General features: G+C 35.6%; 1 protein-coding gene across 1 annotated transcript in view; it reads left to right on the plus strand.

Moving 5' to 3' along the window:
- TMTC2 (transmembrane O-mannosyltransferase targeting cadherins 2) overlaps positions 1-22,949 on the plus strand; it is a 257,441-nt gene that overhangs the window by 224,027 nt on the left and 10,465 nt on the right. The window contains exons 10-11 of the mRNA XM_086749874.1: positions 1,974-2,088; positions 9,443-9,506. Coding sequence (XP_086606000.1) covers positions 1,974-2,088; positions 9,443-9,506 — 179 coding nt within the window. The remainder of the gene's footprint in view (positions 1-1,973; positions 2,089-9,442; positions 9,507-22,949) is intronic.

Consider the following 22,949-nt stretch of genomic DNA (forward strand, 5'->3'; position numbering starts at 1 on the left):
TTAACAAAAGAACCTTAATGTTAACAGTTTACGGCTGATTTCCTTTAGCATAGACCTAAAGATTAGCTAATTTGTTGGGAGAGAATTGGAATGCTAATTAGTTATGCTTGTTTCAAAGATTTCTCTTTAAACAAAATAGGAATTCAGCCCAAATCAAGATATGTGAAGTGACTACTGTATTTGGTGCATTTACTTGTCTGAGAATTTTCAGATTCGTGTCTGAGTTTGTCCTACTGTATTTAAGGAATACCCTGATATGGTACCTGAAAGAAGAAAAGAAAAAAAAAAAACAACAAACCAAACTTCAGCTTTTGTCAATATTTTTTTTTCCCTAAGAGACTTCCATTAATGGCTCAAGTGATGTTTTCTAATTCTGAAGATAAGTTAATTTCTTATTATACAAACTGTTCTCATATGCTTTTTTTTTATCTTTTTCTCTACTTTTATTTTTACTTGTATTGTATATTTTACTTATTGTTCTATGTGAGAAAGCCTTTTTGGAAATTATCAGTTTCTAGAAATGATGAACACAAAGCATCACAATACTTGAAAGGGTTGCACATACTGAAGTTTGTGGGTGTAACTGAAGCAAGCAATCCTTATGCTATGAATGCAGAAAGGCACCTGAATGTTTTTCTAAGACTTTTTGCAGATATGAATAACTAAGATACAGGTAAATGCTTGAGTAAATAATATTCCATCTCTTGCTAGGTTGAAATGCATCCACAGAGAAAAGAAAAAGCTAGGATAGCTGTCTTTCATCACTTTTTTTTATTGAGATAATTCCTTCTGTGAAAGTCTTCATTGTACCAAAGCATCACTGGATTTACCTCACCACTACAGACCTTGCTAGCTCTAGTTAAGTGGATTTTCTGCATAAGCATATAGCAAGCATGTAAGTAACAGGGAATGTATGAGGAAAGGAGGCAAGAAAAAAAAGAAAATCCTTCACCATAAGAGGAAATGACTTTTTCATGGCGCGTTGTTCCTGAAGATGCTTGTGGCCAGTGATGTCTTGGTGAACTTCTGGTTGAGTGGTCTTACTTCTAAAGTAAGATTAAAAAGGAAGGAAGAGATGCTGCATACTTTAAGATAGTTTTTCCATATAAAAAGTTATGTCCACACTAGAGTCTAGACGGCTGAAACCCTTTGAAAAGTCCTTGATCCAAAAATACCACATTTTACAAATTAGGTGTGAAAAAAATCATTAAAAGGAGCAGAAATAAGGTGGTTCGAGTACCTTCCAAAGTGGTTTTTTTTTGCTAAATTATTCATTCTTTTCAGTTTTAAGTTGGTTTAGTGGTTATTATAATGTCATTTGTAAAAATTCAGTCGCTTGATTTTAGCCATCTAATATTTTTTAAGGTAAAAGATAAATATCTTATAGGAAACTTGTAAAATTGGCCTGTTCTGATTCTCTTAGTGTTACTGAAATACACGGTAAAATAGCAGGTCATCAAGGTACACATAGATATAATCATTTTAAAGCAAAGTGCCATTTATAATTCTAAAGCTGAATAAATATCTTTGTATATGTACAACAAATATATATTTCATATAGTTTTGAGATATGCTTTTAAAATGGGAACGTATTTCATTTGTAGATGCTATTTTATTTTGTTTCTTTTTCTTTTGAAGAAGGGAAGATCAGTGTATAGGCAGAATGGCAAGTTCTTAATTAACAGGCTTGTTGGGGGTTTGAAGTATTGTTTCTTGATGGCTGAGTGTTACTGTATCATTCTTAATATTCATAAATATGGTCTGCAAATATTGCAGTTAGTTATTACCTGTTGTATTTATTGCATTTTTTTTTCTATATTTACTACCTTTTAAAGATCCTGAAATACAGAGCAGATAAAAAATGACTGAATATGCAATCTGAGACATCTAATTTTTTTTATATATAATTCCTTTTCCTAACTATATTGTCTGAAGTATTAACCATCAGTTGTTTTCTGTGCACTCCATTGCAGGTCAGTTCCTCCTAGAAGAATCCCGCCTGATAGAAGCAGCTGAGATGGCAAAAAAAGCAGCTGAACTTGATAATACAGAATTTGATGTTGTTTTCAATGCAGCCCATATGCTCAGGTTAGTGCTTTTACATCTGCCTTACTTTATTTTCCACTCTTCTTTTGGAGAAAGAAAAAGTCTTTATAGCCTTTGCTTACACAGGGTTCTTTTTAAAGCCCAGCAACTCTTTTGAGTAATTCAATATTGCTAATAAGATAAGATAAAAAGAATTGGAGTGAATTTTTTGCAGAATTTAGCATTTTCCATTTCTAATTTTCTATGTGTTATCTCGTAATTTCTTACCTTCAAAATGTCTGTTATTCACAAGTGTTTCATTTGTGAAGAACCTTCTGCAGGATTTCCTTTCACCTGATTTTAAAAAATTTAGGATGCATAGCAACTGCAAATAATGGACTGTATTTCTGGTCTGGATGTAACTAGAGAATATAGAAAATATCACATTTCATGTTAATATCAGTAGGGAACACTACGATAATTAGAAATCTAAATATTCCGAGGCTAATGATGACTTTGAGACTCAGAGGAGCACTTAGTAGTGATATTATCAGAATCTGTGATGTAAAATATAGTCTTATATTTAATTTGGTTCTCCTATCTGAATAGAATAAAATTTTAGACTTCTTTTTTTCCTTTTAAAGCTGTCAACCTGGATATTCAGTAACATTAGGTTTCTACCTGAGCATTATCATTACACTCACATTACTGTAATAGGTATCTTCCGTGCTTGTTTCTAGGATAACTATCTGATTATTGTTTGTTGTCCACTTAACAGCTATGAGGATATTTGATTTCATTTAGATTATATCTATGATTAGAAAATGCACTAAAAAGGAAATAAAAAATATACTTTATTAGCACAAACCAGTTATTGAAATAATTTCTCTAATTAAGATATCTCACTTAGCCGTTTATGCTTTTAACATTTAGAATATGAAATGAAACAAAAAGAAAATAGTATTAAAGAGAAGGTAGAATCAGCTTCAGCCAAGTGACCTGTATTTCAGAATGAAGGGTTCTATACTAGGATTTTGAAATAAGCTCCAAGATGCCCTTTGAGAACTCTCACTCCTTATAGATTAGAAAGGAAGCCAAGACAAATGGTTAAACTATTGTTTAACCTGCCACAACTGTGTCAGCTATTTTAAGAACCCTTCCCTTCCTCCTGATTATTTTCTGAACAATATCTCTCGAGATAGAATTCAGTAATTTGAAACATTTAGATTAATGAAACAAATTCATAGAAGAATAGCGAGTTAGGCATGAAAGCTGAATCCAGAAGAGTATAGAGTGGATCAGACTTCTGATTTCAGTGAGTGTGTTGTGGAAGATGGTTAAATGTTATGCAGGTTTTTTTGTATATATTTTGTGGTGGTGTGGATCAGTACTATTATGGGAATAGGTTTAAGAAATCTCTTACTTTCTCTCTGAGTACTGAGTGAAGCATCCCAGTTCTTGAAGGCACATGTCTTTACATCGGGATACGAGTATTTCTTCGTTCTCAGAGTAAGAGATATGCTGCTGTACTGTACATCAGCCATGGTTACCCTGTTTAATCTGGTTGGGAGTGGATGCTTTTTGGGAGGTTTTAACTGGCATTGAGCTCAATGATTCTAAACTGCTTTCTCTAGTTTAGCTGTAAGCAAAAACCAAAGTCTTGAGAAAAAAAAAAAAAATTGAAAACTCACCAAACCAAAACCCTTAAAAAAAAAAAGGCCTGATGGTTTAGTTTAGCTAGAATCCAGTTGTGCTCCTGTGGAATACTCAGTTGGTCTAGTTTTTCACTTAAATACTCAGCTTTCTTTGTGGAAGATCATAATATCTTCCTAATATGCTCTGAGAGTCTAAAGTGGTCTGGAGGATTTAGCAAGAATCAGGGTGGCAAAGTTAAATTCAGTGCTGCCAAGTGTTTGCTTAAAAACACATGTGTTATGAGCTGACTGATTCTGTTGTCTGCCTTTATTCACTGCATTACTTAGCAATTTATTTAATATATTGCTTACATAATATCAGTTGGACAAGGGGAATGTATATTCATACATTAGGACAGAGCAGCTACAAATCCATCATGAGTTTGTGGAACTTCAGAAGAAGCTGATTTTTGGGATATTTGGAATGATGGAGAGTTGAGGTGGTTCCAAGAGGAAACCAGATACCAACATACAAAGGATGAAGGAAAGAAGGGTGTACTCAGATTGGCATAGAGTGATACAGCTAGAAAGTGAATGCTAAAGGCAGTCATAAATTAAAGGCTGAAATTATTCAATATAATAGTTTCATGTAGGTGACCAACTGCTCTTTAGGTACCATAGAGAGCTATAAAACCTGACTTATAAGTGAGTAAGAATTTTGAATGGACTGCACAGCAGTGAGGCAAAAAATACATCATAGAAGAAGTTCGCAGGGCATGGAAATGAATTGACCGTCATGAGAGAGAAGGAATAAATATAAAGATGTCTTACGGATTAAGAAACAGAAATGTATATTAATGTGGATGATGCAAAGTGTCCAAAATGACAGGGAGGTAATAACAGCAACTTAGATTTTTTGTAAGTTCTGATTTTTTTTTTTTCAGACCAAATATTCTACCCAGTTGAATTTGAAAGGAATACTTTTTCCCTTCTGTTTCCACTATTAATCACAGGAGTGTCATGAGATTCAGAAACTTATAGACATTCTTCAGAATTGTAGGCAAATTCTTTCAAATTTGGATTACAGCTGCTTTGGATGGAAAACAATCACAACATTCCCTCCAAATCAAATTTATTTTTCTACTCTAGTGCTAAAATATTTTCCTTTTTTAATCCCTTTACTCTCTGGGAAAAAATGTTTAAATTAAAGTGCAACCTAAATAAAACTCAAAAAATTTTGCAAATTTTGAACAAGTCATAGACTGTGGACAAGACACAGGAATGCTGTGCCTTTTTTTTTTTTTTCCTGAAATTTGCCACAGAATTGTTAACATGTCCAAATGCAGTAGCTATATTATATATCGCTTGTATCTAAGTTTAGCGGTCACAAGAAAGATTTCTTCTGCTTCTGTCAGGTGTTCCAACACTGTTTACTTCCTCTCTTAGTGACTAAAACTGAAGCTGAAATCGAGAAAAAGAAAACCTGAGTTAGTTCTGTTTGCATTATTGAGAGACCTCCCTGTATCTAATTACACAAACATAGTTATTAATTTTTTACCTAGATGACTTCTGTAGGATGCTGATAATGTAATGCCAGATGAATCAAGTAATCTGTAATAGGAGTGAGATGTGAGATGAAAAGTCTGGTGACTTTTAACTTGCATAGTACTTGCCTGTAAAATTTGTTTTCTCAGCAAATTTCTTTTCCAGACAGCTTCATTCAAGTCGTGTAGCTGTTTGGGTGGTTCTTGTTGAAAGAGTAACTGATCATGTGTTTTACTTACGTAGCAGTTGCTGTGCTCTTGCTCAGCTCTTGCCTCAGTTTGAAGCCTTTCAGCAAACCTAGATACATTTTAATGGAATGTAGTGAAGCATATATTTGTAATGCCATATGGTGGCTGTAGCTTCGGTGACTGAGTCATCTGTTAACAGTGCTAAGCATCACTTTGTAGTTGTATACTGAGGGGAGCTGCCATGAGATAAGTTTCCTGTGATCTAGGGGATGATTGCTTTGAGAATGAGAAATGGCAGTGTGGTGACACTGCCCTAGTAATTAGAAACAGGAAAAGAGCTTCACATTATCTCCAAATGAAAACAAGCATAGGAAGAAGAGCTTTGCTTAGAAGCACATTTTGTAGGGATAATTTTTTTTTCACGCTTCTGTAAGATAGTGGATTGTTGTGGGAAACACTCATATTACATGAAGTTATAGCATGTTTATTGGCTATTTGAAAACAGAAGTCTAAATTAGGGCAATACTACATTACATGATCTTCATTTTAAAGTGAATTTCTGTGAGAGTGTTTTGGCTCTCCAAAGTGCACTGACTGACTGTGGAGTGTAGCCGCTGGCAACAGCCTCATAGGCACAAGTTCACCCTATGTTATTGCCTAAACAGATTTTCTTCATTCTTTAATTACTGTCCATGTGCTTGAATATATATACGTATGCATGTATGACTAGACATGTAGCCGATGTAAATTTTGTAACTGTTAGAAAACAAAAAATGTGGATAAAGGATTACATATCTGGAATCTGATTATGATTTTGTTGTGATACAAAAAGGTCCATTAAGAATGTCAAGTATCAGTATTCAGTATTTTAAAATAGGACTCTCTTTGAAGAAAACTTCCTTATAGCTGGACTGGTGTCCATGATTTCACTAAAAAAATATAGAATCAACAGTCTGAAGCCTTACGCCAAGCAATAGGCGGGTTAAAAATAACCATTTCCCATTCACATGTTTATGTATCTAAACCAGTCAGCATTGGTGCTGTTTGTCTCTTAAAGCAGTATTCTTGACAGTGATCAACATAAAGATTCAAACTGAATGCAAGCTGAATATAACTGGATTTCAGGAGAACCTAAGAGCAATGTGTTGTCAAGCACATTTATGAGGTGTCACTGGCAGTCAGCTGGAACAAAATACAGGGAACTGGTGGGTCTGGAGGCTCAGGTCAAGAGATATGAGAGAATAAAAAGAGGAGATATTTTTGTCCGTTACAATAAGATTGAATGCTGGGTGTTAATGGGGAAAATCAGAGGTGTTTTCCAGGTCAGTCCTCCTGAGAAGATTTAGGATAGAGGTTGAAATATAGCTCGTAACTATGAAAAGGGCTCTGACTTCGAACTTCTCTTTGCTTTCTTTCCTTCCTTTCTGTTTTTATTATTATCATTTTATCTAATGTTTTACTCTAATGTAAATTATGTTTCCTATAGTAGTGTCCTTCCATTGTTTGACATTGATCTAAAGCCCTTTACTGCTCAGTGGCATAGGGTTACTGCAATTTCCTACCTCTGTGCCTTTAATTTTTCTCAAAGGAAAGCCATCATTCCAGGGCTTAACGTAATGAATTTCTAGTTTAGATTTGTAGTAAAATGGGAACGAGAATTCTGCTGTATCTTAACTAAAGGAGCTGTTGTCAAATGCCCCAGAAATGGAACTGGCATTTTCCTGACAAGATTAGTGTGGTGTGCGTTCATTTCTATAAACCATTTTTAATGGAGAAGTATAAATTCAAACTGATTTCAACTTAGGGATTAATGATCCATGTTTCAATATGTACACATGGGAGGCAAGCAAGCTATGTATTTCCACTGGGCTAAAAGGGGACAAAATTTTAATTTGTTGCACGTACACATGCCAACAACACTTTTTGGAGGTGAAGTGTACCGTCTATATCTGCCTCCTGGGTAAGGCACCTTGTTTATCGAACAGAATTTCACTGTGTGCAGAAATGCTTTGTTTCCTGAAGGTTCTGTGCAAACAGGAAAAAAAAAAAAAAAGCTCTGTGACATGTTTCATTTTATGTGCCTTGTAGTAAATCCTGAAATTCAGAAGTATGAGATTATTTTTTTTTCAGTCATTTCAAGTGCTACTAATGCCTAGCAGGAGTGATTCAGAACCATGTTAAAGGAATATTTTTAGACATTCAATTGTTTCTAACCACTGCAGCCACTGAGTCAATGATACATGTGCAAAGTAATTTAAAACAGTTAACAGGTATAAACCAGGTTCTACTTGGCAAATTGTTTGTCAGGAAGTGGTTTCAGCTTGCACGTGAGTTATGTGAGAAACTTCAAAGAAATTATCCTTCCTCTCTCTCTCTCTCTCTCTCTCCTCCCAAGACCAATAGCTGTCAAAGTGTATTGATTGGGATTAAGTGCCTACCATGTATTATGTGGCTAATATTTAAAATTTGGATGGATGGGAACATAAAATTAGAACACAATTTGATCACTGAATAACAAAGCATGTAAAAGCTGGTGTAACGAACAAGGTAAAATCTCCAAGTGCTTGATATTCTTTGAACTAGCAACTGTTCCTGGAAGCAGAAGAAAAAGGGGGGAAAAAAAAAAAACAACCAACCCTACTCAATGTTATCCTTGGTTTATAATTTTTCCATTTTATATCATGGAAATGCATCTGTAATCACATAACAAACACAAATATGTTGAAGATCTCATGTCATAACTCTTCTATAAAGGGACTTAACTCTTCACAGAAGAAAAAAAAACAAATAACTTTAACAGATTATATGTGGCCTGCCTGATAGTTCTGCTTGGTTATTTTTACATATTTATCATCTTTCTCATGATGTGAGAGGGGTAATAGTTTTAAAATAGAGGGAGGTAGATTCAGATTAGACATTAGGAAAAAATTTTTTTACAGTGAGAGTGGTGAAACACTGGAACAGGTTGCCCAGAGAAGTGGTGGATGCCCCATCCCTGGAAACGTTTAATGCCAGGTTGGATGAGGCTCTGAGCAACCTGATCTATTTGGAGATGTCCCTGCTTCTTGCAGGGGGGTTGGACTAGATGACCTTTAAAGGTCCCTTCCAACCCAACCCACTGTATGATTCTATGATTATATGTGTATGTGATCAACTGGATACTCACTGAGCCAGTAGCCAAAATGAATAGTTGGAGGGAAATAAAGAAGGTAGAGACAAAAAGAGAAGAGAGGAGTTTGAGAGAAGAGATAAAAAGGGCCCGCTGAGGCAAAAATGTGTCTGGATTTCTTTGACAACATATTGCATTTTCGTTTGAAGACATTAAACTGAAAACTCGAGAGGAGAAATAAAAATTAAATTACTAGGAAAATGTAGAAGCCATCTGTATTGTAAGGAAAAGAAAAAGAGCTAAGCTGATAGCGCTTCAGGTACTCAGAAACTCATCTTTTTTCCCCCAGGATGTGAGATCTAAGTTTAAATCTCCTCTCAGACTGATGTAGGTAAATGTCAAATCAGAACTCTCTCTTCTGAATGAATCCCCTGCATCGTGGTAACCTGTTTTTGAAAGATGATTGTATTCTCTGTTTGGTTTTGGTTTGATTTCTTTTTTGTTTTTCTGGAATGGTGGTGTTCTTGGGGAGGCACAAAGAAAGGAACTGCATTACTATATAATCTACAGCTTCATCACTTACTGTTGAAGTCTGGCTGATTAGAAATAATGAGCCAAATTTTCCTCAGGTGAAGACCAGTATGTCTCTGATTTTGTCTGAGATGAGTGTTTAGCCTTCTGCGTTTCTATCCAATGTGTACTAATATAATTTATGAACTAAAAAGAAAATAAGGTACACAAAGAGGTTTTGTGATAATGTATATTCTGAACTATAAAAATAATTATTTATATTGACATATTTTGTGCATTTGTTAGGGTAATATCCTTGAACAATGGAGAGTAGTTGCAGTATTATGTTTAGCTATGCTTCTTTAGTTATGGTTTCTTTTTCAACCCAAGGAAGATGAGGTATAACTATATTGTTTTTTCTATCCTGACAGACAAGCCAGTCTCAATGAAGAAGCTGAGAAGTATTATGAAATGGCAGCAGGATTAAGACCTAACGTGAGTGCCTTTTTAATGACATCCCCTACTTAAGTTAATGAATGTGCTGCAGTGCTGAACTCTTTGTGTTGAGGAGAAACTTCTTGCAGGATCATTTGATCTCTAGGCCAATATTATAGATGTTATTTTAATGGTTAATTATTGGGTAGTCAAATAAAAGTGTTCATGTTTCAAACCAATCAGTATACTTTCAAGTTACCTCGGTTTTAGCAACAAGTCTTACTTGGCTAACATACTTGGAAAAGATTTCTAGATTTACATTCATTTATCTGCCTTTGAATGTGTTAAGTTTGGAAAGCTCTTCTAATTCCATGTATTTCCACTAGTAAAAGAGAATGAAACACTATTCTGTGACCCACTGTTTAAGACATTTTAAATACATTTACACCTTTTCCTCGTCATGAACTTCTGGCAAACATTTTTGTTCAAAAAACTTAAGGATTATTTTACCTCAGAGGTATTTACCTCTGAGGTTATTGTGTACTGGCAAAGAAATGCATGTTCCTTGAAGCAGAAATGTGTAGGAGTATGTGACAGACTGTTTTTTGTTTTTTTTTTTTTTTAAAAGAAAAAGCTTATTTCCAATTTTACTGAATCAGGAACTAAAGAAATAAAATATTTTCTTTTTACTATTTTTTGTTCAATGTTATATTTATTTTCAATTACCTTTGCATTTTGGGAAAAAAAAATTCTCATGAATATAAATGGGCAGAATTTATTTTAAATGCCTAATACTTTGTCTGTGCAATAAATCACATTTAGAACACATTCCTGTCACAAAGTCTATAATGCCAAATTTGAGGATACAAGTTAGCAATTTCAGTGAAAAAAAAAACAAGTTAAAAAAAAATACAGGCTTAAATCAAAGGTGTTTCAGACCTAACAATCAAAAGCAACGCCAGCTAAAACTCAAAACAAGCTAACAACATATGATCAAAAAAAAAAAAACCCCAAATAACTTATTCATATGCAATTACACACTTTCGCACCATCTTTTAAAAAAAAACTCTCCAAAATCTCTATATTTCTTTAATTCATACTTTGTGAGATAACAATTTAGACTTTGTGATTTCTTATGCTTTCAGATGCAAGACTTTTGTTTTATTCTGAGTGGATACCTTAATGTTGAAAGAATTCCCTTATTTTCCTCAAAGTTGGTGCAGTTCCTCTTATCTTTTCTGTGATTCATTGTACTCTCAAAATGTTTCTCAGATGCTCAGAAATACGTGTATTCTTATATAACCATATGTGAATGTGATTATATGCGTGAGGTTTCTTAGAGAGCTTTGGAAGTAACTGAGGACTTCTAGCTCATGGCAGCGGTACTATAAAAGTTAAGTATTTCTAAGTATTACTGACAAGCTTTATATGTTAAGACCAAAGTATCCTTTTTGCAGGATAAGATCATCAGAACGGTTTATTATAGCCACTTTCTTCTAAAAAAATATCAGATAAAGTTTCAGTTAAAATCCAGTAGATACTGCTGTTCAGCTTTCCTTAAGAAATAATTTCACTTTTATGTTGAAGATGATAAAATTTAACTTTCTAGCTAAGCATAGTATGCATATGGTTTGTGACTTTTTTTTTTTTTATAATTATACAGAGTGGGAAAGTTGTATCCATTTTCACTACTAGCATCAACTGTCTGGTGACTGTACAAGGGCAATCTCTCTAGAAAGAAAATAAAACCAGAAGTAGCCATACGTATCTTTTTTCTTACTATTAACTCTCGAATGTACTATAATAGTTTCAGAGTGGGAGGAAAAGAAGCCACTTGAGGAGGTTTTCTAGGTAATAAGCAATATCGTGCAAACATGGTAAGGCAGAAGCTCCCAATCTTTCCAAAGGAGTGTGGAATACAAATTAGTGAAATCCTGTCTACTTTATAACTACATCTATACTGGTAAATTGAATGTGCCTAGGACTGTTCTCTAGTGTGATCCAACCAGCTTCTCAGAGTGCCTAGGTACTCTCTGAGAGACTGCAGTGGCCCAGTCCTGAGCTATGCAGGAGCCATCCTCGCAGTTTGATAATGCCCACAGTTTAATTTGTCATTTTGGGTATAGCCTGTGCGTCCTCTCATTGTTTTATGAATATGAAGGATCAGCAAAATTATGTGAGTCAAGATGATAAAGAAATATCCTTAAGCAAAATATAGTGCTGAAGAATTTTCATTTCATTTTTTTGTATCTGTCACTAATGATCTAGAAACATTCCTTTGTAGAAAATTCAAAACACTGGATGTATGAATATGATCTGATGTAATGTACAAATGCATGCATACGTACATCTTATATATACATACCGTATATATAAAATATCTCTATGTGTATTTGTGTGCACCTGTTTAATGTTAGTTGCTAAGAGGTCTATTCCCAAATTCCCTCTCAGTGACAATACTGTGGCAGCACTGAAGTCTCGTTCTGTGCAGTGAATCAACCTTGTTCCTAGAACAACTGAGTGCTAAAAGTGTCTGTTTAGCAAGAACCTTCCTCGTCCTGGTTTTTGAGTTGATACCTGTTGACATTAGTGAATTTTGGATCAGAATTCCAAGTAAACTGTCTTTCTGCTTTTTTTTTCTGCATGATTTTTTTTTCTCCTGTGGTATCCCTGTCACTCTACCAGATCCCAAGTTGAAGATCCATTTCTCTGTTACCAATTCTTTTCTTATTTACTGTACCAAGACAACTAAATTATCAGTTGTTGTTTAGAGTTAGACCCATGCCTAGCTTCTGAGAGGTATTCAGCTATTGCAGCCTGAAACAAAACTCAGATTTCCATTCCCTTGCATCCATGTCTTTACAAATATTGTGTTATATCACTAGTGTCACTACTGTAAGATTACTATCCTTAGCAGCAGTAAGAGATGGTAGTAATGCTATGGGCTCAATCTTTTACTGTTTGTTACTATGTATGCTCATGGAGTTTTCATCACACAATTTTATTCTCTGCATTCTCACTTGTTTTCCTTTTGCATCCCTTCCGTTAGTTTCTCAGCTGTTCCTGTTGCTTTTGGAATGAACAAGTACTTCATACATAATACTTCCTCAACTGCTCCCCAGTGCATAAGCCCTTTGTATCCAGAAGCTGCTCTGCTGAGCTTTTCTACACCAAAGTCCAGTTTAAATGTCCATCTGAGTTATGACTTTTAGAGCTACTTAGTTGGCTATTTCAGTGGGTTTTTTTCCGGACAGCAGTCTCTACTCTTGCATTTGTCTCCTAAGTAAGCCTTCTTTTATTTCAGTGTGTCAAGACTGAGGAACAACAGTGAGCAATGCATATGCCCTCCTGTCTGAGTCACTTTCTCATTCAACTAATCAGTTTTTGTAGAAGTTGTGACTAAGGAGGCTAAAAACATCCCTAGGAAAACAGTATTCAGTCACAGAACAAATATGACTTCTCTGAAACATGCAAGCCATTGTTTTTAAGAAAGCAAAGATAGAAAGATTTTATTTTTATAGTATTGGGGGTGTTTCATTCATCATTGAACTAATTCTGAGAGGACTGAAAAAAAGCTGAAAATACCATTTATTTTCTTTATGGAAAGCTGTATTACAATGAAAAAAAGTATTTGCAAAATATTATACCCGGTAAAAGAACAACTAAATACAGCACAGGTGTGTTAAAATATATATCAACATCTTGAATGTCATCTTTGCTTTTGGATAGAGCTTAATTCTGAAGAGTGTAAAAGAATTAAAACACTTTGATACAGTAGCAACACCAGCTGAAATGCAGCTTGGGTGCAGAGAAAAAACAAATCTGGCTAGTATTATTATTCCAGAATTAGACCTAACTGTTCTCTTAATGATGTCCATGATTGGCCTTATTTGCAGTGGGTGTGTATTTATCCTCTATGAACGCAATTTCCAGTGAAATTTCAGAACAACAGTATTTTCTGTAGAATATAGTGCTGCTGTGGAGATGAGAATCATTTGTCTTAAAATTCTCTGAAGAAGCAAGCATTCTCAAGATTATGTCTATTTATTTCCAAATAGACTTTGCAGAGTTGGCTTTCCCCTGGAGAGCCAAGGGGGAGAGAGGAATCTAGGAAACGGTTTGGAGGAATCTGGTTTTATTTGCTTTCTCTTCTCCTCCTTCAGCTCTCTAGGTAACCTACAGAGATTAGCTTCCCTAGCCCCTGGATCTTTTTGAATACTTTCCAGAAAAATGCATTCCCACATCATGTGTTTACCATGATCAAAACAAAATAATTTTAGAGCCTTCTCAGTGAGAAGCACATATGTGTTTGTTCTAGCGATGTTGGCTGGGATGTATGTTAATCCTATTAGTTAATTTTAACAAATTCAGTTGCATAAAGAAATAAAAGTTTAAGTTTCCTGGACAGCAAGACATTTACACAGTAATTATTCTGAGTGGGAGTGTTGCTGAGGAAAGTCTGTATTCGGAGATGGTTTCTAGCGGCCCTACATCTTGTAATGTTCACAAACCAGGAAATTGTTTTAGCAAGTTGTTTAGGCACTCTAAAATGTGAGCTTTAAGCACACTTTGTTGTGGAAAAATCAGTCATCCAGAAACTCTCTTTAAATTGGCATTCTTTACAAGAATGTGAGATATTGACTTAAGCTTCAGCTTTAAGACATCATTTGTGTAATAGAACAGCATATCTAATTTTTTAAGTCTGGACTTGAAGCAGACAGTCTTTAAAAATCTGCTCTAGAACTCCCACATATGGCCAATGGCTCTTGTGAAGAAAGGGCACTTTGAAGTGTGACCTCAAGAGTATTAAATGAAAGAGAGCTCACCAGAGCCTTAAGACTTTGAGCCACCACCTTGAGCTGATTGGCTTAGAAGCATTCCTCAAGGAGGTGCCATGACCTGCAAGTCACTCCCATCCCAACCGCGTATTAGTGCTGCTTGCAATCTGGAGCTCATGACAGCTTTAAGCCCCATGTCATTGGCACATTGTCAGAAACAGCTGTTTCCACTCTACCACTTCAAAAGGGCTTGATTAAATGTCTTATTGTAACAACATATGTAAAGACACACACATAGCATGAGGGGGAAAAGAGAAATGTACCTATAAGCAAAATAAATACAATTTCCACTAGATGGTTTAATCATGATGTAGAGGACTAAACCATTTCTTGACTTGAAGGGTTTATGTAATCAGTTAACACAATATCATATTAAAAAGCAGTTTCTACAAGTGCTGCTTTTATTTTTTTTCCCCAGTGCTGGCATAGAGATTTCATGTCAAAGGCTTCAGGCTTGCAATAAGTTCTACCTTGAGCTGTCTTAACAGTTGAAAGAAGAATGCTGGTGATTTCCAGATAATTAACTATGTTTTTACAGTCACCTTATAGATAACATGCTTTCAGTGCCTCCTTATGGAAAGTGTTCATAATATATGGGTTTTATTCATGGCAGGACTTCTAAAAATGAATGTACTTCCGATGGTACATACATCTTTAAAAAATAAAGTACATGTTGGATTTTGTCTTAAAACATATGTAACCAAGATCTGCTTTATTATGTACTTTTTCCTTGGGTGTTTCCGTGCCAAATTTACTTACTTTACTTTCTCCTGAACATTCAGTGATTCTTTCTCATAGAGAGGCCACCTGCCAGGCTAGGAGTAATTGTGAGGAAGACGGCTTTAATGCATTTTGCCAGCTTTGTTAAGGGTGTGTCCTCTTTATTGCCAGGAAGAATTTTCATAAAAATTTGAAGAGCTCCTGCTATATCAGTTCTGCTGCTGATGGCAGTAATGGGTGGGTTAACAGTGATCCTTAAGTTGTCTGCAGCTGATCCTCAATTGAAATAAAGCTGTCATTGTTCCATGCTTCAGTGGATCCAATGTCATCCTCACTGCTCCAGAGATACTGCAGATCCCTCACCAGTGATGAATCTATTGCTGCTGCAGCTCTTTTGAGCAGGTGTACCTAGTCCCCATTATCCAAACCCAACTGGAATAAACGTCTTGCCGTAGCTGATGTAGTCCTCTAGAGAAACAGTACGTATGATTTTTACACCATGTATTATTGCCAGTAAAAGATGACACTTTCCAGTTCAGAATCCTTCTTTTAAAATATTCTTCCATCTGTTTACTTGTTTGTTCAAAGCAATGCACACTTGTCAATCTTTTATCTTTATGTATAGGTGCCATGGAATGACCACAGAGCTGTATTTTTAGGTAGTTAGCATCCAGCAGATTCACCTGTTCAGTTATCTTCTAGTACTTGTGTCTGCCTTTCCAGAAGACACAAAAGTGGGCCTTGTGGGGCAGGTGGAGCTTCTGCTGGTTGTCTGCCTACCCTCTGAGCAGTTTCTCCTGCCCTGTGTTAAGGCTGCACAGCTTCCCACTACCAGCACCAGCTGTTGCTAAGCCTCGTATTGTTTAAGGCTTCCTCTCAAGCGTGCCAAACTTTCTGCCTCAATTATATGAATGGCTGTGGATTCCTTCCAGCCTTGGCCTTTTGAGAATGCCTCCTTTCTTCTCCCCTGGTGAAGGTGTGAGGAATAAGAAAACTTCCCAGGATCTAGTTCTTCTTCTCTTCCTGTTCTATTTCTTCCTAAAGACTGAACCAATTGTTAGAGGTCATGCAGGACTTCTAGGGACTAAAAAACGGTACTGTGGCTTCCTAACAAGAAGATAGGCATGACTGATGTGAACTTATTTCCAGATGGCATACTGGGAGGCTTAGGTGTGGATTGGCTCCACTGGGAGGGGAGATAGTGGAACACCCTGAGAGAAAAGAAGACGCCACTCGCTGATCTCAGAAGTATGAGAGAGCACTTTCTTAGTTCCTATAAATTGCATAGGCTTTCCCCATTTACAGGCAGTGAAAGACTGATTCTGAGATTTGATATCAGAATAGCTGTGACATTTTTCAACCTGCCTAGCAGAAGGCTGACCTAGCCTAAAGGAGAAATTCAAGACAGTTAATATTAACTGAATGCAAGCTTCCCTTCATTTTGGGTAGAAAGGCTCTTTGTTTATGCAGAAATAGCAAACTTTTCCATGTAAAGAGTTTATCCATGCATGAACTCTCTCTGCTCCTCCTGAGCCAGAAAGATTTTTAAATCTAGTTTGCACACTCAGCTCAATCTTCTTTTGTTGTTGTTGTTGCTTCACCTCTTCCAGGTCCTTACACGCAGCTCATCCTTCTTGTCTCGTACTAAGTGCAAGACAGATATATTATCACTGTTTATCTATTTGGCAAAAACTATGTTTATTCTTTTGAACAATAAGTTATCTTTCTATATTTGCAATTGTATTTGTTCGTGGTCCTGAATATTTTAAAGACACATTTAGCTTTTTCTCATGCACAATTATCAGCTTCAAGAGAGGCTTTGTTAACAAGATTAATTGTCTGGCGTTGTTCTGAATCTTAAAGTATTCCTTTAAGAGATTAGTGCCTCCCACCTTAAAAAAAACAAGAGACAAAGGAAACAAAAACCCCTATATAGCATTTCCCATCCCTGTGATCTCCATCAGGGGACCAAGAAGGAACACAAGGTGTTGGAAAGGGTTTATTTACCTGTAATACTGAAGCACAATATCAGGATGAGTTGTATATTTTGGAAACCAATTTACTCAGCTGTGGAAAACACTGAATTTCCTTTGGGAAATACATAAGAATATTTTATAGCCTTACCCCAGAAAACTCTGTGTGTGTTTTCTCATGCATTGTAGCAACTCTGTGAAAGCAAAGATTGAACATGCTTTTGGGTGATTATGGAATACTTAAATCTAGTTCTCAATATTGTGATCCATCTTTATCTAAGACGCATGGGAGAAAGTTGGAAATCATGTCATTACAATTCCCAGCTTTAGTTTTGTGAGGGATTATGGGGTGTTCATTTGTACTGCTCTGCTATACAAGCAGTTAAATATGCAGATATCTGAGATCAATTGCCTCACTCAGTGTAATTTGTGAGCTTTGGAATTGAATTAAAATGCCTTTAAGTTGCTGTTTATTTCCCATCTGGAATAATTTGTTGTACATCAATATCCTAATCAATAGGGAGGTATTTTGTCTGGGCAAGTTCTAAATTACTTAAATGAAAATACATTTTAGTTTCTTCTGCTGACACAGATATTGCATTGCAGTAACACTGTTGATTTGTTTAGAGTTACTTCTGTTTTTCCTGCATGTGAGAGGTAAATTGGGCTCTGTAGTTCCTGATTTCTTCAGTTGAAATTATGGAAGCAGCTATGAACTCTTCTTAACAGAAAGTTTTTCAAACAGTAAGCTGCATACCTGGAAACACTCTGCAAAGTAAGCCAGAAAGTCATTGTCATGGTAATTTGGAGTGGTTTTTGTTTCATTTTTAGCTATGAAAATGTTTACAAATTTCCCTTAAACATTAATCCTTCTACAGTCTAATTACTGACGTACTGTATTTTCTGAGTCATTCATCTTTGTGAACTGTAAAATGTATAGACCTGCTTTTCTTTAATGGGGGAACAGATGGTGCAAATAAGCAACTATATACTAACTCTTCTTTTCTAATTTAATTAACCTTTAGGTCTTCATTAAATCATCAATTACTCTTACCAAGAACTCTCAAAACAGTAATTTTGTGCTTAACATGTAATTTGAGAGAAAGAAACTCTCCGATAATCCATGTGCTATTTACTCAGGACATAGGTCATATAAGGTTTTCAGTATGTCTGGTGGCAATCTCTTGTGCTGCTTAGAGCTGCTGAGAAAGTATTTTCTTCACAAAAAAAAATATAGCCCAGAGTATTTTGGTTTATGCAGCCATTTTCCATTGTAGGCTCTGCTGTCAGTGTTCAAAATGTTTATGTGACTAAATCTCCAAACAGTAAAAGACCACATTTTCACAAAAATCATATATGTTTGTTATTAGTTCAGTGATGTTTCCAAAGAAGTTTATCACCCAAGTGTTAAGGTGTAGGTTCTGTTTACAGTTGGACTAAATGGTTTTAAAGATCCTTTCCAACCTAAATGGTTCTGTGATTTTATCACTCTATGTTTTCTCTCTAGACACCTACCTAGACACAGAACATTCTTCTTCTGATTCTATTGGATGATAGAATTTCTTGTACCAAATAATACTTGAGCTATTTTATTGTCAAGACCTTGATTCAGAAATTTTGTGGGAATGCACCTTAGTTAACTTGAATGGAAATATCAGTGTCCTCTCATTTCTTTTTCTGGTTTTTATATGTATTTTCATTATGCAAATCTGAAGTCTTTAAGTGGTTTATGTTCAGTGCACCATCAAAATTATTTGAAGAAAAAAGTATATGAGGTCAACTAGGCTTGTCTCTTGGAATGCAGTCTTGTTTCATCTAGTGTTTTAGTGTTTTTCATCCACATCTTAGTATACAGATAACTTCTTTTTTTCTGCAATGACTTTTCAGTATGAAAATAACTGTGCAACAATTGTGCTGGTAGTCAACTGTGATGTTCATTCACAGAATAATTAAAAAAAAAAAGTGAAACTAATTAATAGGAACTCACAGCCTAGATTTAAATAAAAGGAATCATCATGCTTTGAGATTATGATGGGACACAGTAGTTTGTAAAGATGCAATCTCTGCTGAAGTTGTGGAAGTGAAGATGGTGTGTCATGGATAGACCTGTGCACTTGATTGTGATTCACAGCCTGATAGTAATATGGCAGGGGGTACTATGCTGCCTGCATCAGTTCCTGCAGAGAGCAAGATTGGCTTTGCCTTGTAAATGTAGCCCTCTGTGTCAATCAATAATAAAGTGCCATGAAATATAAAACTCACAGCAGTAGATTAGCGTTTCAGAAATTAAACCATCTGTTTGAACTCAATTAAGAGAGAATCCAGCAAGGTTTTTCCTAATGGAGTATTCTAGTGCTGATTCTGGAAACAATACAATTAATTTATTGTGCAATTGGAACTGATAAGGAAGTGTTTCTAATGCTCATTAAATAAACCCAGCAACAGTACATTCTTAGTAGGATGTTTTGCAATAAATAACTTCCTAATTTTCTTCCTAATCTATAGTTCTCATGTATTTCTCATTCTATGAATTATTTTTAGTTATGGGTTGACATATCCTGTTAGATTTTTTTTTTTTTCCCCATAAGTTCTGGAGAACTTACATTTTTGTTTCACAAGATGGTTTTCATGCAACTGGTGTTCTCCCCTACCCTCTCACACCTCTGGCTGCATCTAGGTGATTGTATAGAGAAAAAATGCCCTACAATAAGTTGTAGTTTTGGTCTGAGATGCGCTGTATATTAGCAGACTGCTAGGAAGGGGATGGGTGGCAGGTGTGTAGCTGAATCAATTTTCTTGAAATTTGTCTTTAAGAGTAACTTCAGTGCCAGTCGGAATGTATTTTTCCCTGGGAAAGTTACAGTCTGGAGATCAGAAGTCTGCTAATGAGAATATGCAGTGAGGAGCGGATGGCTGGCTTTTCATGTCCCCCAAAGAACCGTCCCTTTTTGTTGAGGCATTCTGAACCACTGTATGTTGGTCAGCTCTGCATATTGCATTTATGTGATTCTATTTACCGCAGTTAGTTTTACAGGAGAAGAAATATACATTCAGGTGTACGTACCCTTTTGAAACATGCCTTCCATACAATGAACCGCTCTATTACTAAGCAGTATGACTGAGGCAGTTTTACTAATTCTTCAGGTGCTCCAGTAAAGATTGTCTTCCTGTAACAGTGAGTAACTTTAATCTGATGTTACGGTTTGTAACAGTGCCAGTTGCCTCAGCATCTGGCTGCCTCAAGCTCACTAAAAACAATTACGGCGTGAAAGAAAATAGAAATCTTTTCCAATGTAACAACAACAGTAAAAATGAAAATCCACAATAAAACCCTAAATTAAATTCCATATGAAGGTTTGCTGTGTGTCTCTTAGATTCCATGGGGTAAATGATTGATATATTTATGGTGGAGTTTTTTGGTGGACTTTTATTCTAGATCAGCAGTTCTACTTCATTTCTTCACATTCTGACTGCGTTTAAATACACTTAAAATTGTCACTTTACAATTGTCATTGTAAAAAATTGGGGGTTTTTATGCTTTTTGAAACATCATTACGTGGTCCTTCATTAATTCTGTTCAAAAAATTCTGTTCTGATAGCTGCATTGATGGAGTTTTTTGCTGATTAGTTCACAAATTGGATGTTTTACCTGTAATAGATGAAGAAAATCCTTTCTGACCAGAGATTATGGAAATTGCACAGGAGGTAAACCTTTTGATCTGGGGGGAAAAATGAGCTTTAACAAAGAGAGTGTTGGTAGGTAGGACTCAAAATTAATTTCTGCAGGATCCTGTGGCATTCATATAGAATGAGTGGCATATGTAGTAAAAATCTATAATGAGAAGGCAAATTAACCTGAGCCATTGACTGCAGAACTGCAGTGATGATAGTGGCCCTGCATTATAGTTTGCTTCAGTCCTGGAAGGCTTTTTATGGGGCAGTTAGGCACAAGCATCTGAGTTCACGGAGTAATTTTTGACATTGAATTTCAGAGGCAGGAGTATAACTTTGATTTCTCAGTGCTAGTCCTGCAAATATTAGTTGTCCTCTTATGCCTCCAGAAAGAATTAATTAAACCTTTTAAAAAGGAAAAATATTCACAGTGTTATTTTGTCTGTCCATTTTGTAGTCTGAAGAATACAGAAAGCTTCTGTTCAATAAACAGCAGTTATTGGCATATGCAGTATCAAGTGCAACCTTTCAGGATGTGTAGATCTGCCACTGAACATGTCTTGCTGTTACTCATATTAATTACTTACAAAGCACTGTAAACATATGTGTCACTGAACAGATGTAATTATTTTTTTACGAGTCACAACTTTGTAAAATTCGAGAGAGCAGTTAGTGCCCAGTGGTCTTACTATTAGCTATCAAAAGACCAAATTTTAGAAACTACAGCCTTAAAATCTTTAAGCTACAAGAATCAAAATTAAATCCTTGCACTTACTGAGGAAGTTAATAATTTTAATATGTACTGCAGATTTCTTTGCTAAGTACTGTATAGGGAACACCTGCAGGTTACTGGCTGCCAAAAAGTAAGGCGTGAATTCTTGTGAATTACACAGAGCACTGTAATTCAGGATTTTGCAAAGAATCAATAGCACGTGCCTCTTTTCTCAGCCGCTTTCATAATCCTGCAGGTAAAACTGAAGACAAGACAGAGTGTGGGCATAACATTTTTTGCAGTATGCAACAAGCATGGAAGTGATAGAAGCCAGATGAAAAAGGACAAAGGGGAAGAAAAAAAAAAAAAAAGATTGTTATGTGAATACTTAAAGGTTTTCCATGCAGAAATTTCAGAAAATAAAATATTTATAACAAGATTTTTTCAAGCATTTTCAGTTGTCTCCACTCTAACAAAAATGTAGTTCCTTGAATGATACTTCATCTCAAGAGTTTTGTTATTTATTTACAAAGTTATGGAATTAGTTTTTATTTGCAAAATTCCCATGGCAACATTTCCACATGTTGAAGTTGCATTTTTTGACCAATTTGAAAATACCTTGAGACACTATTGGTAAACCATACTGTAGTGGAAATTGTGTGACTTCATGTGCTAGACATCAGTTGTACTTTTCTGCCAGTGAAATTATTACCAATAGAGGAATAATGATTGATTCTGTTGTCTAGGGAAAGTTAACCAAAAGAAAATGTGTTAATGAGGGGTGGAATGAAGGCTAAAATTCATCCTAAAACATGCTACAGTGCCTCATAATCTCCCAGTATTTTCTTTGTTCCTGTTTCTGTAATACTTTGCTGTCACACCTTTTCTGTGGGCTGCCTTAATAGTGATTTTGCATGATAGAAGCCTTGAACAAACGGGCAAGATTCTCATTCTTTTTGCTCAGAGCAAGTATGTCAAGTTGCGTAGTGGTTTACATAGTGTGCCTGCAAGCTGTACCTTACAGCTGCAAATGCCAAAATAGTTTTGGGAAACATACAGCAATATCAATACTAACTAGTTCTCAAGCATTGAATTCAGCTGACTATACTTGTCAGCCAAAGGTGCGAGCAACCTGAATCAAAACACTGGAAATCTTGTGATTTTGAGATTTCTTTAATTAGAACTTAGCTAACTTTTCAAGGCCAGAAAGGAAAACTTTTCCCATCTGAAATTTCAGTAGTTGGCTATGCTGCTCAAAAGTGGAAGCTCTGATGCACTACTTCATATGCCTGTGCCTAGCATCTTGAAAACCTACACAACCTTCTCTGGGTACTGATATATTTGATCAGTATCTGGGCAAAAATAGACAGAAGATGCATTCATTCTCAGCAGTCACTTTTATTTTCCATTGACATTTATTTCATTGAAAAAAAAAGAACTTTTTTTTAATGCTAGCAGTGTATACTGTGAGTATAATTGTGACCATAACCTCAGATGATCTGTACATTAGAGTTTTTCTGAAGATTAACTGTTCTGGATTGTGTTAATATGGACAGCTATTCTAATCAGCCCTGCACTGTCCTGCTGG

Source organism: Chlamydotis macqueenii, chromosome 1, assembly GCF_036417535.1.
Source record: "Chlamydotis macqueenii isolate bChlMac1 chromosome 1, bChlMac1.mat, whole genome shotgun sequence".
NCBI classification, from domain to species: Eukaryota; Metazoa; Chordata; class Aves; order Otidiformes; family Otididae; genus Chlamydotis; species Chlamydotis macqueenii.